The sequence below is a fragment of the Vitis riparia genome, chromosome 12, assembly GCF_004353265.1.
Source record: "Vitis riparia cultivar Riparia Gloire de Montpellier isolate 1030 chromosome 12, EGFV_Vit.rip_1.0, whole genome shotgun sequence".
Taxonomy (NCBI): domain Eukaryota; kingdom Viridiplantae; phylum Streptophyta; class Magnoliopsida; order Vitales; family Vitaceae; genus Vitis; species Vitis riparia.
The window spans coordinates 19,724,572-19,743,631 of NC_048442.1; the positions used below are offsets into that span (position 1 = coordinate 19,724,572).

The 19,060-nt window shown below is 31.1% G+C and overlaps 1 protein-coding gene and 1 pseudogene across 1 annotated transcript; one reads left to right on the top strand and one right to left on the bottom strand.

Moving 5' to 3' along the window:
• Positions 1-6,779: 6,779 nt before the first annotated feature.
• LOC117927168 lies at positions 6,780-8,237 on the bottom strand (annotated as a pseudogene).
• Positions 8,238-9,228: 991 nt separating this feature from the next.
• Positions 9,229-17,108, top strand: LOC117926398 (OPA3-like protein). The gene is made up of 4 exons (XM_034845486.1): positions 9,229-9,480; positions 12,048-12,182; positions 16,019-16,105; positions 16,916-17,108. The coding sequence occupies exons 1-4, from the start codon at positions 9,352-9,354 to the stop codon at positions 17,072-17,074; spliced, it is 510 nt and encodes a 169-aa protein (XP_034701377.1). The 5' UTR covers positions 9,229-9,351; the 3' UTR covers positions 17,075-17,108.
• Positions 17,109-19,060: the final 1,952 nt, after the last annotated feature.

A 19,060-nucleotide genomic window follows, 5' to 3' on the forward strand; every position in this document is an offset into this window, starting at 1 on the left:
TAAGTTGTCTAAAACATCTTCTACTTATTGAAAATAATTTTGCACATTTTACTTGTAAATGATAAGATCACTTTTAGGACTATATAACTCCAACATTTGGTTTAACGTCCCTCATTGAGGTTTACCCATAATAATTCTTGGTTTGTCCCCGTTTGTTAATTGATCATGTATGAATCATGAAAGTTTATACATCTTGCTTATAGAATACAGAGATGAATACATGTTAAAAAAAACCTAAGATCTAGTAAGGTGACACCCAAAGAGGGTGAACGACTGTTTTTCAAAAGAATTTAATATAAGAATTGAAAATACTAACCCAATTAAACCTATGAAAAGGATTTAAACCTTTTTAATCAATTAAACCTTGATAGATTAAAGATGATGAGTAAAACATCAACACACAAGAGACATAAGATTTTTACATAAAAAAAACCACTCACATAATATGCAAATGTAAAAACCATGGGGTTAAAGACCTCAAATCAATGATCCACTATTTAAGAAGGTAGTAAACAAACTTACCTAGTAGATGCTACCCTTAGATGCCTCAGCTCCCAAGGGGATCTATATCTCCTTAACAACCAACAAATAGACAACCAAACATATTTGAGAGTTTTTTATTAAGTATAAAGAATAATAACTTAAAGGTTTAGGGACATTCACTCTATGAGAGAACTCCCCTAATAGGCATATATAAGAGAAAACCTAGTGGATTCCAAAAACCTAGTGGACTTGGAATCAATTTAGAAATCATATTTTACCAAAATAATAATTTAGAAACTTAAAAATTTTAGAAAGATTTTAAATTCAAAAATAATGATAAGATTTTCTTTTTTAAATTCTTTTCCAAGTCTATTTTGCAAATTCCTTAAAAGATTTGGAAAGTTTTTTTTTTATTCTCAATTTAAAAAATTCTTTTCCAAATTAATTTTATTATTTGGAAAGATTTTTCTTTTTAAATTCCTTTGCTAATTTTATTATTTGGAAAGATTTTTCTTTTTAAATTCTCAATTTAAAATTCTTTTCAAATTAATTTATTTCTAATTTTTATAAGTTCACTCTATGTTTTTTATGTCATTATTCTCAAATAACTTAACCATACTTACCTCTTTAATTGGAACTTGATTCTACATCAACCTTGAATCTTCAAATAAGTGTAAATCATAAGAAAGTACACATAGTTCTCAACTAAGATAAAAAAAATTGTCAACTTATTCTAAATAGCCTAATGCACTAACAAATCAAAATTGTGTGATTAGATTTGGATGCCATATAATAAGGATGAAGATGTTTTTTTTTTTTAAATCTAAAATTCAATATTCATAAAAATATTTGAAAATAAGATTTAACTTAAAGAGTACATGGTAGTAAGACATCTTAAATCTATTAAGTCTTACAAAAAGCCTTAAACGGCTAAAATTCGGGATTTTCATTATCAACCATTAATATTATTTATTATGAAATGATGAGATGTTATTAGACCATTTTGCACTGTGGCATTAACCATAGTATCTATGTAATGTAACTAAGGTTGAGGTGCATTAAGATAAGATTTCTTGCATATCTTTTAAAAACACATTGTCTTACAATTTTTAGAAGATCCTTGAACAATATTTTGATCTTTTAATTGCCTTAATATTTTAAAAATTATAGCCCAAAACAATATGAACATACAAAAACTTAATCTAAAAACTCAAGGGCAACCCATCAACTACCCAATCGATCGATTAAGTGGTGGAAAAGGAGGTTGTATGCAATGTATATCGATCATTCAACCAATCAAGGCAAACCTCAACTAACTGCCTGCTTTCTCTAACAATTACCTATAAAAGTGTAATGACTAGTTGATTGGTCAACCTCTTGGTTGATCAATTAAGCTATAACTTGTGTCAAATGGCTATTATAGCTTAGAACTCCTATTTAAAGCTATTGGAATGAATTTATGGGTTAAAAAAAGAGCTCTCATTCAATCCCTTAGGTTCATTTACCCCTAAACTTTCATAATCCATTTTAATGCCCCTTGATCCTAGCTCTCATTCTAAACTAAAGTTTGTACTCTTAAAAGGTCACATTCTTATACTTTAAGAGAAAGAGGATTAGTTAAATTAGGGAGAACACTTAAAATATCCTAAAGGTCCATTGGAATTCTGAATCTAGGTGTATGAAGATTGAAGGGTTTTGGTTGAGAAAGCATTTGATTTAGTCGACGAGCCTAACATTTAGGGAAAAAAACAAGGATTGGATATGTAGGCAATTATTGAATGATTATAAAATCGTGTTTATATCTCTTTCTCTATTTACTTATCTTGATATTTATCATTCTTGCAGTAAGGGTCATCATTTGCATTAAATATTTTAAAAATTAAAATTTGACTAATGCCAAATATAACATCTCCATTCCCCTTCTCCTTCTCCTTACACCCAAAGTGCATTAGTTTTAACTTCAAAATTGGTATTATAGCTAGACTAATTATTTAGGACTTACCCATTTAACAGGATAAATATATTATAGTCATATAAATCTCCATTACACCATAGATAGAGATAAGTACAATAAGGTAGGCAATGTGAATTGACTAAAGAGATCTGGAGATTACTTGAAATCACTCATTAGGAAACCAAGTAAAAAAAAAAAAAAAAATTACATTCTAATACATAATAATGAAATTTTTGGCATGAAAATCTTTTTTTAAAATCTTATTTTTTTTTGTTATATTTATTATATGTTATTATTATTATTATTATTATTATTATGGGTCATGAATAATTAAAAAAAGGAATAAGTAAATGAATAAAATGTTGGCATCTTTATTATTTAAAAAACAATTTATTTTACTTTGTATTTTAAAAGGAGGATTGGATATTTTTGTTTCAATTTTATGATTAATGATAAGTTTGAACAATTATAAAAATAAAATAAAATAAAATAAAAAGAACCTTACACTACAAATTCGGAGGTTTATGTGATCACTTCAAAGTTCCGTAATTTATCCTCCAAGAAGCTCTCAAGGAAAAATCAGAGACTTCAAGTTGATGAATAACAATAATTTACTTGGATAGTAACCTATATGTGTTATGGGCAAAATGAGAGGTCTACAAAGACACTGTATTTCTCTTAAGGAATCCATAAATGATGATGAAGATGAAAAAGATAATGACATAACAATCATCGAGAGAAAATTCAAGAAATTCATCAAATTTGAAAAAGGGATAGCAAAGAAGCATTATCTAATGGAGTCTTCAAGTTGTGACAAAGAGAGAAAATAAATAAATAAATATACACATCATATACTCTAGTTGCAAGAAGGTAGGACACATAAGGTATGATTGTCTACTATTCAATAACAAGTGAAGAAATTAGGAAATAAGAAGGTAATGATGAACACATAGAGTGAAAGAAAAAAAAAAGGGAGAATTACCTGATAGGGTGGGGTGGGCTGGAATAATTATTGGAAAAGATGGTCTCTTCTGATAACTCTTGAAGAGGACTTTAATAGGCTTAAATACCAAAATTATCCTTCAACTAAAACTTTTAAAATTCAAAACATTTAAAACATTTCACTTGATTTGTCAAGACATTTATGGTGCATGGGTCTCACATTTATTCTAATTATTGACATTCAAATTTTAAATCAAAATTTTGAGTTTAACCCTTACAATTATTATATATAATGGTAATATAATTTGTTATTTAAATTTACTATTTAAAACAAAAATATTTTCAAAATATCATTTATTGTTTTTTTTTTACATTTTTTATTCTAATTTTTAATTTTATTAAGAAAAAAATAAGTTTTATAATTATATAATAAAAATGATGATTTTTTTCATATATATATATATATATATACATATTAATTTTAAATTGATAAATTATGTTTTTGTATTAAATTCAAAGAAGATAAAATGTTTAATTTTTCATTCAAATTATCTAAAAAGAATAAGAAAATGATGGAGAATGTTCAATCATTTTTTATTTTTTATAATAAAATAATTTTTAAAAATTTATATGATTTTTTTTTTTTCCTTTGCATAGTGTTTTTTTTTTTTCTTAATTTTCATATATAATTTTTTTTTCTCAATGCATCGAGTGGATGATATTAATACATTTGATATATAGAATATTAATGAGGGATAAAAAGTAATATTCAAGATTATTACTTTTATTATAAAATACATGTACAACAAAAATATGTTATAATTACAATATAAAAGTGATAATTTTGCACATGGAAAATTTTGAAATTTTTTATAAAAGTGATAATTTTGTATGATCATATCATATTTCACAACATACTTATATCATAAATAATTTTTAAAACCAAATGAAATACTAATTTGAATTCATAAGTCTCGTAGTTTATATATATATATACACAAAAATTATTAAATAATTTCAATGCACTAGATGAATGTTGTTAATATATTGATACGATGTGTTAATACTAATAGGATATGAATAAGCATTTTTAAAATTATTACTTTTGTAATTAAATATAGGTATGACATAAATGCATTATACTTACAATACAAATACATTATCATTACAATATATTACAACATAATTTAATTTATTTTTGTTTAATTTTTTCACATGCTATATCACCCAATGAATTAATAATTGTGAGTTATTTCATTTAATAGTTGTGTGTTAGTCAATTGAATATTTATATATTATTCAATTGATGAGTGCTCGTAAAAAATAATTATTCATTCTATTATGATAACAAAGTTTTTAATTATATGTTACATATATAAAATGATATAATAACCTTAGGATATGACATTTTTTATGAGATATTGAAAATTATTTTTTTTACAAGGCTTTTTAAAAAATCTCAATTTTTTGAAAAAAAAAAAAAGAAGAAGAAGAAGAAAAAATAGCAAAATTTTAAGCAGTCGCTTGATTGTTCAAAAGTGAACAACAATTTTTTCGGGCTTGAGAAAAGTACTATTGATTACCTATACTTATCATCATGTAGAGACCCCACATCATTGACAGTCTCAAATTTATTTATAAATAATATAGAAAACATATTCAAAAGTAAAATTGTCCTTTAAAAATCCTTGAGATGAGTGAGTCTTCCTAGTAATTATTCTTTTCAGCCTACCCTATTAGGTAATTCTCCCCCAAAAAAAAGTCATTCAAAGAAGAAAATGAAAATGAAGTGATTACCATGTGCTTCATAACTCATACTATGAGGAATTGCTAGAGGCTCTTTGAAGAACTTCATAGTGATCTTGAAAAACGTAGTTTGAAAAATGTCTCTTAGAAAGAAAATTATTTCTCTCCAAAATTAGCTTGGTGAGTTAAATGTTAATTTTGAGAATGTTAAAAAGGCAAAAATTTCTCTTGAGAAAGAAAAAGAAGCTTTGGAAAAGAAAAATAAAAGGGTGACCAATCCCTCTTAAAATTTTCAAATAAGAAAAAGGATTTCAACATGATTTTAGTGAGTTAAAAATGCATTTTTTATTCCAAAAAAAAAAAATCAAGGACGGTTTTGTAAAGGAAGCTTCAAGCAGTAGCACAACTACTATTTTAACCCTTTTAAGATAAATGGCCATATAAGTAGCACATGCTCTCTGAGAAAATCTTCTTATACTGTGCCTAAAACTATGGCTATTTGGGTTCTAAAAGCGAGAAAGACTAATTATCAATGAAATGTAATAAGAGAAGAAATAATATATTCAATCACATTTTTTATTGATAATGCAGTAAAATAAGTTATCTTATCACTTATCCTATTTTATTCTATGTTACACATATGATGAAATAAGTGATAAGATATATTATGTATATTTTTTTTATATCTTTTTTATGTGAAAAATGTTATTTATAAGCTAAAATATAGAATATGTATATTTTATGTATCATAAATTTATTTATTTTTATTAATTCTTATTTTTCATATTACTTGTTTTACAAAATAAAAAAATGATTAAAAATTAAATTTATGGTTAAAAAAAGAACAAAAAAATATTTTATAAAATCTATTGTAAAACAATATTATTATTATTATTATTATTATTATTATTATTATTATATATGTGTGTGTATATATGTAATACACATTATTTTTATATATTGAATAACATAATATAAAATAAATATATTTTAAATATTTTAATTGTGAATATTGTTAAACATAACAGAAACTTCATATTTTTTAATAGTAAATATTGAAATATAATATAATTTTTATTTTAAATAAATATCTTTGAAAAATAATAAATATTTCATTCCATTTTTTTATTTTACAAACTAAATAAGCATAATAATTAAAACATATTCAATTACATATATTACCTTAAAATTTCGTATCTATGGGATATAATATCACATATCCAGTTATATATACTATCTTAGAATTTCTTGTATATTGGATATGATATCTAAGGATATTACATCTAATTGAAAATAATACACATATCAGGATATATTTTTTTATCTAATAAAATATGATATTTTAAGATAGATTTAAGGTGCCGAAAAAGTTGTACATGTTTTAAACCTCGTCGTACATGTGATCCACCACTTCAGATCTATTTTCAAATAAACAAACACATCAATTGGAAAACTATGAAGCAATATTGGAAAAACTAACACATCAATTGTAAGAAGAAATTCATAGCTTAACAACTATCATTTCTGAAATTCTTAGAACAAAGATTACTCCTGCCCAAACAGTAATCCGAACAGAACCATCCTAATTTATATTCTTAGCAGAGTTTGTTAATTAATTACTCATTAATTTTCCATAGTAGCTACAAATATAGCATCAAAGATAAACCATGATGAGCGACCTCAAACCTAGCATGGGTGTTCTTGTAGTGACTGAAACCAGCATCCAAGAAAAGCTTCTTCCATTCTTTCTCCTCCCTCTCTCTGCCCGTGACCAAAACCATCATCAGCATATCAAAGAACAGCTGTGTTTCTCTGGATTTGCAGTCTCCTTTCTGGTTCTTCATCATGATCATGTCTATTGTAATCACCTTTCCTCCCTTTTCCTTGCTAGGAATTGCTTCCCTACATCGCTCCAGTCATGCAATATCCACTGCTTGTCATTTGTTTAAAATACATTTTAATTAGGTACGGATGGATAAAACCAACTATGAAAGGCACATGATGAATGAAGAGAAGGTAAGGCCAGTGGAGTTTAGGTGTTTGATCTCATTTTCCCCAATATTTTCTCTTATTCACCATAAATTATGACTCCTTTTCATAGGGTACGCCTTTTGAGCCATAATGTTTAGTATATTTGAACCATAATTTACGGACAAGGAATATAAACTGATTTTGTTTTTTGAATCTCACATAGAATAAGAGGAAGAAAAAACACTGGAAATTCTTTTCAAATTGGCTCTCTTTTCTAAAATGATTCTTTACATATTTAAAAAAGATCTTTCTCATTCTTTGAGATCCTGAGAAAGTTAGTAACTGATAAGAGAAACTTAGGCATACCTTGAGTAAAATTGCATCTGCGAGAGGAACTGCCTCTAACATATCCCCTGCGAAGTAGTTCAAGTTCTTGCTCCCTTGCAAGCCAGCAACTACATGGGGGAGATCCAACACGGTGCAGTTCAAGTATGGGAAAGCGTTAGCAATGACCTTAGCCATAGTTCCCGTGCCGCCCCCGACATCAACTAATGAGTTCAATCCCTCAAATACGCCCTTTCCCTCCTTAACCAGCACGCTAGTGACTAAGCGAGCATCACTAACCATGGCTTCATTGAAGAAATTGTTGAGCTGAGGTTCAGGACCAGCATAATCCCATAATGTCCGCTCATGAGCAGTGTGGAACGGAGTGGGATCATCATTTTGAAACCAAGCACTCACATAATGCCAGGGTTTAGTTGAAGTTGGGTCGAGCATGGCAAGCAAGAAGGGCCTTATGCCAAAGAAGTCATCCTTTAGAAGGAGCCTAGAGGCATTTGTAAGCACATACCCCTCTTCTTGCTCACTTTGTTGGACTCTTTGCGCAGCAAAGAAGCCAGATTGAACAAGAATGCGCATGAGACGACACACGCACCGAGTCTTTTTTGGGTGGACTGAGAGCTCAGCAACCTGCTCAGGAAGAGTCATGGGTTTGCCATGGTTGTGGATGATGTCTGGGATGCCTAATTGAATGGCACGTGCATTTCAGTGACATAGAGTTGATGAAGTTGAATATATGGTTCCCGACATGAGCTTGAGCATGAAGCAGCTCACTTGATCTCTCACTGTTTGCCCAATCCATGTATCTCACACCGATCTCTTACTGCTAATTTTTTTACATATTTCAACCCTGAACCTTGTCCTCTTTATATAGCAAAGGCACCAGATGTTCTAGGACAACGCCATTGCGAGAGAAACTTAAAAAGGCCCGTTTTGGGCATGTTTTCTTATACTTGTTTTTAACATAAAAGAAAAATAAAAACAAAAACAGAAACAATTTTTAAAAATAAAAAACAAAAAACTTCCTTGAAAAAGTTGTTTCTAAGAATAATTTTTCTGTTTCAATTTTATATAAAAAAAAACTATAAATTCAATTTATATAACGTTAATTAAATTTAATTCAATTTTTATTAAAAATGAAAAGAGTTTTATAATTACTAATAAATTTAAAATTAAATAGTTTTTAATAAAATATGAATAATAATATTATAATAAAATCATAAAAAAATTATAAATATTACAAAAATATTGACATTAACATCCTTACAAAGAATAATTAATTTATTTTGTTAAAAATAAATAATAATAATAATTTACAAATGATAATTGTTAAATTATTTTACTTCAAATGAATTTAAAAGTAAATAAAGTTTATTTTTAAGGCATAAATAAGTCAAGTTTTTCATCACATTCATATATTTGGTATCCAATTGCAAATAAAATATTTTAATTTTTTATTTATTATGTAATTAATTGATCAATTTTTTGAATTCTAAATCATTTAAAAAAAATTAGAACAATCATTAAAGAATTTTAAATATTAAATATATCTCACTTAATTATTCTTAAAATTATTTTTCTTATTTTTTATATTTTTCTTTTGTTTTTAAAAATTTATGAAAATAATTTTTACTTATTTTTTAAAAACAGTTCCATTTTATTTTTAAAAACTATTTTTAAATAACAGCAACCAAATACTGCTAGCTTAAATTTGGATATTGACTTAAAACTAAATAAATAAATAAAAGATATTTTGTTTTTCACTGCTCCACTTCTTTGTCACCGCTGTCTTCCTGTCCAAATGAAGCGAAAACGAAAGTGAAGAACCGACCCGCTGCATCCAAACGCAAACATGCAAGAGTCTAAGAGTCAAAAGATCGAATAGGTGGTGTGCGACTTCAATCGCAGGTTCAGAAATGATACTGCCGGTGGTGAAGCTAGGCACCCTCGCCCTCAAAACCATGTGCAAACCCATTGCCGCTCGCCTTAAGAAAGAGGCTGGCTTGCACCCCAAGTTTCGCCAGTTCATCATCAACATTGCCCAGGTCTTTTTCTTACTTTTTTAACTTTTTTATGCTAGCTTTGATCTTCAACTTTATGTTTATACTATGTGAATGACGCTTTCCGGGTTTTGACTGTATTATCTGTATGAATGATGGTTATTGGGTTTTGATTTTGTTGGGAATTCGGGTGTTTATTTGTGCATTAGTTCTGTTGCTTGCTTGCTTGCTTGTGTGATCTTAAATTGAAATTCCAGCATTTCTGATATGATTTTATTTTTATTTTTCTTTTCTGTTTTTTGGAACTTGGATTGAGCTTTTTGCATATTTATATGTAATTTCTATTGTTTCTGCTGCATTAATAATTCTTTTCTAAGCTTGTTTTCAGCTTTGTGGATTATACTTTCTGCATTTTTTGTAATTTTTGACTTTGATTGTGTTTTGTTTATGTAATTCAACTTAGGGGTTTGATCTTAAGCTTGGTGTTTAGTGTATGGATGTTGATTGTCTTCTTTTTAGATGCTGGGTTTTGGTCTTTGTTGTAGATGTTGTCTTTGGTATCAATTCTTTTGGATTTTTGTGCAAACAACATACTAGTTTTAGTTCTTTTTTTTTTATGTAATTTTAGTGATTTTTTCCCATATTTTTCTTTGATCATGGGGCAATTGGAAGGGGCTATATGCCATGATCATTGGTCGATAAATCTTAATGTTCTCATTTGATTTGTACATGCATTAGAGCATCAAAGTCCTTTGGCATTCTAATATCTTCTGGCAATGTTTTTTTTTTATTTTATAGGCAAATAAGAGATTGTATTAGAAAAGCCTAGAAGAGGCGAAAAGAGTACACACGAAGTATACAAGCAACGTCCAAGAAGCTAGGCTAAAAGAAAGAAAAACCTTTATCCTTCTGGCAATGTTTTGCTATAAAAGAGTATTCATTATGTTCTTTTCAGCAGTAATTTTACCATTAAGTGCCACTCCAAAATTTAATTAAAAAGCCATTGAAAACTACATCTATCAGATACACTCACTAGGAGACAAAATGATATGTGAGAACTATGCCCTGTTGGACTTTGTCCAAATTATCCAAGCAAGCCATTTTAGGACTACGCCCTCATGTCCAGTTTATTTTATAAAATAGGTAACAAACACTTGCATAGAAGCTCGTGAAGGTATTCACGTGAATGACCATTACTCATTTATCCTCTCAGTAACTTACAAAGTAGCCCATCTCCCAGTGCCTAAAAAATAGGTAATGGAATGTTGTGTGATACTCTCGATTTTGGAACATGGCATGGTGGTGAGGCAGATGAGAGGTGATTGTGATAGTGATGTTAGATGTTAAATCTAAATTGATATTTCATCATATCGTATTTGGTAATTGAGGTCATGTAAAATATGCTAGGATATCATATCAACGCCAGGCTGCATCAATTAAGGCAAAGTTCATCATCAGTTGCCAACTTATAAATCTTAATTGTCGTCATGTAATCAGATCTTACATGATCAGTTCTCTTTCCCGCCCCTTCGTAGACAAGAGCAAAATAAAATAAAAAGCAATTGTGATTCAAAGCCATCTCAGGTTTGAAAATTAACCTTGATAAGAGCAAGTTGATTAGAGTTGGAAGGGTCGACAATGTAGAAGAGTTGGCCTTTGAATTGGATGTAAGGTGGGTTTGTCGATGTAAGGATGATAGGGTAGTGTGGATGGTTTCAAGGAAATAAAGATTCTCAGTGAAGTCCCTTTATGCTAGCTTTAGAGACAGGGAGCTCAACTTCTTTTCTAAGAGGGCTCATCTGGAAGCCATGGGCTCTAAGGCAAGTTTCTTCACGTGGGAAGTCAAGGAAGGTTTTGACTCTTAATCAACTACAAAAAAAGGGTGACACTAGCTAATAGATGCTTCCTATGTAAATCGGATGAATAGTCAAGTGATCATATCCTTCTCCACTACCACAAGGCAAGAGTTCTTTGCTAGTTGTGGTCTTCATTGTTTGGGATTTCTTAGGTTTAGGTGGCCACAGTGAGGGAGATTTTGCTAGGGTAGTATGGTTCTTATGCTGGTAAAAAGTGGAAAAAAGTTTGGAGAGTTGCTCCTTTATGCATATTTTGGACTTTTTGTTAAAGAGAAATCAAAGGTCATTTGAGAATGAGGAGATATCTATCTGGAGTTTGAGAAACTTGTTTCTTAGTAATCTTCTCTTATGGGTAAAAATATATGTATAGGTGATGGTTCAATGACTAATGGATTTTGTTGAGTGGTTGGGTACTTGTTAAGGGAGGAAGGTATCTTTTGTAATCCCTCCTTGGTTGCTCCTTGCCCTTTTTTTTTTTCTTTTTTTTTGTTTTCTTAGGCGCTCTTTGTATGCTTTCAATGTACTTTTTTGTGCTCTTGCTTTTTAATGAACTACTTCTCTGCTTAACAAAATTTTTTTTTTTTTAAAAAAAGAAAACAATTAAAGAACAATGTTAATCTTAATCATCCTCTTTAGGAAAAAAAAAAAAAAAAAAAGAGGTGTCTTTTGTAGAGAATATTTGTCCTGTAATTTGTGCCTTGTTTATTACTATTTGGAATATAGATTTAATGATGTGTTCTTCCTTATATAAATCAGGCAAATCATCGATTCACAACAACTATGCAAAGACGCATCTATGGTCATGCAACCAATGTTGAAATTCGCCCTTTGAATGAAGAGAAAGCTGTCCAAGCTGCTGCAGATCTTGTTGGGGAACTTTTTGTGTTCACGGTAGTATTAACCTTGAGTCCTATTATTGTCATCTGCATCAAAGATTAACTAAATTTGCACATGATCACAAAGTTTGGTAGGTATATAGAATGAAGTTTGCATATGCTATTTGTCATATGTGAGCCTTAACTGTCTATTAACTGCTAGGTATATTGAGTGGATGCATTGTTGTGGCTGGTGTATAAATGCCGGGGTTTGCGACTTCTTTTCCATTAATGGCTGCTGCTACAGATTACATTCTATATGTGCATTGTACTGATGTGTTAGCATATGTTTGTGCCCACAAATCCATGTTCATGAAAATTAGAAATGAGAGAATTTTGTTGTTACATGCAACTGGGTGGATGGATTTATAATGCTGGTATCTGGTTAGTAGCGTAGTTGTAACAACAGAAATTCTGCTTCAGAACGGTATTTCTTCTTTTCCTTCCTAAGAGGTTTGTGAAACTCATGATCCTCTTGTGGCAGAATTGTAATCCTACATAAAACCTCCAACTGTCTAGATGCATATTTGAGCTTTCATGGAACTGAATTTTTTTATTCCAGGGAAAAAAGAAAAAAAAATGATGTTACCACCTTACCACGGTAGATATTTTAGCACAACAAATTTATCAATATTTTCCTGTTCAATTTTCCAAATCTAGGAAAGAGTTATTTATCTTTACTTAAAAACTACTTATTCACAATTGATAAGGCAAATTCTAGTTGGTTACACACTCACATATTCACATAGGTATGTATGTCTATATATCTCTTTGTTTTGACGGTTCTTAGTGCCCTCTGGACTTTGGAACTACATACTGCATAACCAAACCATTTTCCAGTCCTCTGTGTGTCTTCGACAGGTAGTGTTAAGAGGTTATGAAGATCTATATGTAAACGAGTTTAGGCTTCGAGATCTTACACTTCTAGTAGTTCAGAAGGCATAAAATGCCATGTTACTAGTGAAGCACTTGTATTATCTAGCTTAAAACAAACAATGGATTACTAGTGCACTTATATGCTAGCTAGAGTTGCATTTGCATGCAACACATTTTTAGCCAAAATGGAGCTGTGTGTATACACGTTTTTTTTCCCAAATTTTTTGGATAAAATCAAAACAAGTAAATAAACTAAAAACTTCTCTCATTTGTGTTATCAAAAGATTTAGATGCATGATTTCTTTTCTTAGAAAAGCAATGGGTTCAACAACCTACAAAACATGTTTACCATTTTTTTTATTTTCAACCAAACAGCATTCCAAGAAAGAGACACATTTTATTAACTTTTTTTTTTTTGATAGGTAAAGAGATTTCATTAAGAGCCAAAAGGCTAGAGAAAAGGTATACACGGAGTATACCATAAACAAAGAAGCAAAAAACAAAGGGACAAAACAAACCTGACCCTTACTTGGTGGCTAGCCAGCAGGGTTCAAAATCTCGGTCGATACCGGTACGACTCGGCCGAGTCGTATCCGCCTCGACCATGGCCGGTACCGGACCGATACCCGAGTTGGATATTTGGTTGAATAAACTCGGTTGAATTGAAAGAGTGAATCCCATGGAAACGTTGGGACAACTCCATGATCATGTTGAGACTAAGCTATTTGGGTTATTGGTAATGGAAAAAGAAGGTAATATTGGAGTAGAAATGGTGGAGAAGATGAGAGGAAAAAAACCCACGAAAATGAAAAATACAGATTACAGAGATGGACTGCATCTTGTAGTCGCCGGTCGGATCCCCCAAGTTCTTGCCGGAGATGGAACTGAGCCACATGAGGAGGAGGCGAGATGGAACTGAGCCACATGAGGAGGAGGCAGAGTCGCCGGACTCCAGCACCGCTATTATCGACGGAGAACGACGGTGAGGTGGCCGATGGAAGTGGGAGAAGAGAGAAAGTGGCCTGCGGAAGAGCTGGTTGTGGGGGAAAAATGGGTGTTTGACCGGTCAATGGTTATGAGTATTTAAATTTGGGTTTTTTCTTTTTGATAAATAGGTGAGGATTTAGGATTTAAATAATATGTATTTATTTTTCAAGTAGATAAGGAGTATTTAGTGGGAATTTGAGTTTTAAATAATTTGATGAAAATTATAATGATAAAAAATTAATAATAAATATTAGACTTATATCAAATAAATAGGAAATGAATATTTATATAAAAATTAAAATTAATGAATATATTTTATAAGAAAAATTATATTTATTTTTTTAAAGGTGAATCATGGTTTTATTTTTTTAATAGTTAAAAATATTTTTTTTTAAATTCAAAATATTTAATTTAAACAATTTTTTATAAAAAAAAATTACTTTTTATTATTTTCATCTTCAACAAGAAACATTTATTATCAAGTGATTAAATTAAAATATTTTTAGAGATTTTTAATATTATTTTAAATCATCCCAAAAGTATGCTTTTATTATAATTTGAATAATTTTAATATAATAGAAGTTTATTTTATTAATTTTTCACTCTATTTATTTGTATTTAATTTTTTAAATAATTTTCATAATTTTTTAAAATTATTTTAAGCTCTTAAATTAGAATTTTTTGCGTATCACCCGATACCGATCCGAGATACCGAGACGGATGTGCCTCAAGACCTTTCGAGTCAATGACCGATACCGCGACTTTGAACCATGCTAGCCAGTCTACAAAATCTATCAAAGACAAAGTATGTTCCTCTATATACACCCTAACTCAATTCATAAAAGTGTACAAAAAAAAGGATTTAATATCTTGATCGTTCCTCTCCATATCATCGAAGGCCCTCCTATTTCTTTCTTTCCAGATGGTCCACATGAGGCAGAGGGGGGCAACTCTCCAAGCTTTCTCTCTTTTCTTGCCCACAAAGGATCCATGCCAACCTAGGAGGTTTCTTTTCACAAAAGAGTGCATCACCCATTGCACCCCAAAAAGTGAGAAGATCAGAAGCCATAACATTCTGGCCTTCTCGCAAAACAGAAAAAGGTGATCTGTGGTTTCCTCCTTATATTTACACAAAAAGCGCCTGTTGGGGATGCTCTAACCAAATCTCTTCAGGCGGTCCATGGTGAGTAGCCTGCTCCAAGCCGCCTCCCAACCAGACACATTTTATTAACTTTTCTATTACAATATGTCATAAAAATGCATGTCTTCAAAACCTGTTTTTTATAAATTCTTCTTTGCATTGTTTCTTTCAAGCTTGTGGTTTGGCTCAAGTGGTAAAGGGATGGGGAGGGTTTGTGGGAGCTTCCAGGTTCAAGTGCCAATGGGACAAAAATTTTCATATCAAAAAAAAAAAAAAAAAAAAAAAGGCTTGTGCTTGCTTATGGTTATGGATGACAATCAAGTAGGAAGGAATTGCCTTTTCTTTACTGGCAGCAATGGGCTGCACAACAGGCGTAGCCTTCCCCTTACCCATAAACTCCATCTTATCAACCCACTTGCCAAAAAAGTAATAATAAAATAGAATAAAAAGGGAGAAAATACTTGATGAAGTAGGGTTTATTCCTAGGTCTTTGATACAACAATATCAATGCTTGCAGGTTAGTTGGCACCTTGAAACCAATTACAGTAGGCAAGTTTAACTGAGGTTAACTGACCTTGTGGATAAAATCCAATTCACCTCCATTTTTTTTTTAATTGCAGGAGCATATGCAGATTAGAGATCTTTCTGCCTTGGAGATGTTCTAGTTAGGGCATATTTAATGGTGATTCTGATCCCCATGTAGTTCGTATGCACATTATAGGTTTAGGATGATGACTTCCCATTAACCAGATGACTACTCATCCCATAGCACTTTTTTCTTTGTTAAACCAATTTTTGATATTCTAGATCAAACTTATATGTGGTATGCCCCCAATTTGTTAATTTAGGTTGCTGGAGCTGCTGTTATCTTTGAGGTACAAAGAAATTCTAGATCCGAGGCTAGAAAGGAGGAATTGCGCAAACAGGAACTACAGGTGGGCATCTAATATACTTATATTCTTCTATGTTATGGATATGAGATGGTTGAAGTTTTCTGTTTTACTATTTCTTCTTTTTTCTAGCAGTGGTGTTTGGTGTGTTTCTTTTTTTTTTTTTCTTTTTTCGTTAAAATTCCATTTTGATGGAAGAGGATGAGTGGACATTTTAGAGCAGAGTTCATACAAGTGCATTTCTTTCTACCATATGGTATGATGTTTTAAGAATTCAGGATAAGTGTTAATTTTTTAAGTATATAAATGACTAGCATCAAGTTGCCTGGAGTTACAATCAGTCCAATGAGCATGAAAATATAGTGAGGCAGTAAATATTTAATGAGTAAACTCTTTTCTATGAGTGCGTGCAAACGTTAAAAGGTGGCAGAACTTTTGCTTTCCCTTACAGAATTGGTGCACAATCTTGCCTAATCTGTATTTGCCAGTTCTCTGGAGTGATTGATTGGTGGGGCTTAATGATTGGGAACAAAAAAGTGGACTATCCTATAAACATGTGTAAATATTAGATTCTATTGGTTTAATGAAAGCTGAAAGTCTGTATTTATACTATCTTTTACTTCTTTTTTCTTTCCAGGAGTTACTTGATTACCTTGTTATTCATAGTAAGTCACAAGTAGATATTTTTCAATGGGATTTTTTTTTTTTATCAAGGTTTGAAGATAAAGAAGCTGCATTGTTGTTTATATGCTTATTTTTGTGAATATGATCATGTGTTGTGTGTCACATTCCATCGATGTGTGTCCATTCTCTTAGTTGATTAGTAATTCAGTGACCTATTATCCACTGTTTCAGGCATTGAAGCAAAGAGATGAAGATCTAGCTAGAGAAGTTGAACAACTTAAACACAAACTTGAAGAGCTGGAGCAACTTGCCAAAGGACAAGGACTCAGCGGTCTTTTCAACTTCAATCATGCTCATGCGACTGAAGATGGAAAAGCATTACCCAATTGATACAGAAAAAGTCAAATACAACATGAAGTATACTGTAAGTTTCCTGAGTATCCTTATAGTTTCTCTTGATCGATATTTTTTCTACTATTTTGTCTTTGATCTGGGTTGGCTGATTGGGTTCTATCTTTGCTAATTCCATCCTTAAATGAATCCAATTGAAACCAGCCTATTTAAAGAACTTGTTCTTAATTAGCCATTTCTCATAATTTTAATTTTTTTGGTTGCAATTCTTTTACAGAAAAAAAGTGACATTAAGAGAACCAAGTATTCGAATAAAGGCTTGGGGTAAATTTTCGAGCAACACGTAATGGTCAGAGGCTCATAATTTTTAGAGTTTTAACAGAACCCCTTCACAGCACAAGATTACATTTTGCAATTTTTTATATTATACTCAAATTTAGATCTTTATGCTAGAAAGCAGTGTACAGTGTGGTTCTTATGCAAATATATTCTGTTTCTGCTATATAAGCTCAAATCTGGATTGCTCGTGTGAATGGGAAAACTTATTTTGAGTATCATTGTCTTATAACATTTTTTTTAATATGAACAGTTTCCAAAAGCTTGGCTCCAAAACACAAGTCTACTTAAGTTGCTTAGAAGTGGCAATTGTTTGTGTACAATGATGGAAACTTACGCTTGATGAGTCGTGTAGGTGGCATGTTGCAATTAGGACCATACATTGGGCCAGTTTTCCCCTCATCGCCAACCTTTTACCACTTGAGCCAGGCCTCAAGGATGACTCTTACACTTACCTAATCTTTGTCCATACTGCATCCAAGTAGTGAATCCACTTGGCATTCTGAAGAGCATGCGAACCAGTTCCCATGGGGGAAACTGACTTCTAACTCCCAGCAGAATGATTTCCATTGTTCTGTTTCAGATTTTCTCTTCAGAGGATAAGAAATAGCTGTGAAAATATTTAGTGTAGTTCAGACTTCAGATGAACTCCTATCTTCCCAACCATATGATGGTCCTCCAGAATTCTGCCACAAAGAAAGCGGATCACTTCTAAACTTTATCTTCTGTAGATACCGTATAGGAAATTTTTTATAGAAAGGTGAATGTGTTAGTCCATCACAAGAGGCTGATGAGAGTTTGATGCAATTTTATATTTGCTGTATTAGTTGAGCCAAAATGGACTATTTGAACCTGTCCTAGTTATTAATCCCACCCTACTTAATTCTCTCCCTAGTCCACTTTTCTGTTAGACAAGTGAATAATATTGGCTGAATATGAGTTGATGAAACAATGGTATTCAATACTTTACAATTAGACAAAAGCAACATTTACTGTAAGTTGCGAGTATTAGTGAAAAAACTATTTAGTCCTCCTACTAAAAGGAAAACTTGAACCCAAATGGTGCAAGCCTTAACAATTGTTGCAGGTTGTGCTAGCTGCCATTGGTGCACCTACACGAGAAAATAACCCATGGCTAGGTTACTAGAATTGTCATCTTATTTTTCAAGGTTAGGTCATTCACAAAGAAAACAATAGTTTGAATACGAGGTTATGAGCTTATGGCGTGGATTAATGGATAGATGGAGTAGTTACGCTTAGTGACAATTTAAGCCCAATTGACTTCAACCTTATTTAGATTAACTTCTAAAAAGCTGAAAGTTCTTTTTGTAGCTCAATGAGAGTTTCTATACCTATTTAGTTAATGTTGTTCAAAGAATTTATGACTTAAAAAAGAGCGTAACATGAAGTTCAATATTGTCTTTTAAAAATTGTACTTTGGTTTCAGCTTCAGGCTAAAGCCAAAAATATGAAATTACCCCAAACAGGCTCTTAAGCGGGTAGTCAACCTATTAGGGCTTCAACGGTCGGCTTGATGTACAATATTCTAAAGCTTTTAAGTTGAATTGTTAGTTTAACATGATATAAAAACCTTAGTTTTGGAGAGGTCAAAATTTAAACCTCACCGCTTAATACTAGTAGTTGGGTTTGGTGAGGCAGTTGCAAGTTGCAACTAAATGGCACTTAGTA

Coding starts and splice junctions, on each gene's coding strand:
- LOC117926398 (XM_034845486.1), top strand. CDS start 9,352: ATGATACTGCCGGTGGTGAAGCTAGGCACCCTCGCCCTCAAAACCATG. Junction 12,183..16,018: donor GGGAACTTTTTGTGTTCACG/GTAGTATTAACC, acceptor TTGTTAATTTAG/GTTGCTGGAGCTGCTGTTAT. Junction 16,106..16,915: donor TGCGCAAACAGGAACTACAG/GTGGGCATCTAA, acceptor CCACTGTTTCAG/GCATTGAAGCAAAGAGATGA.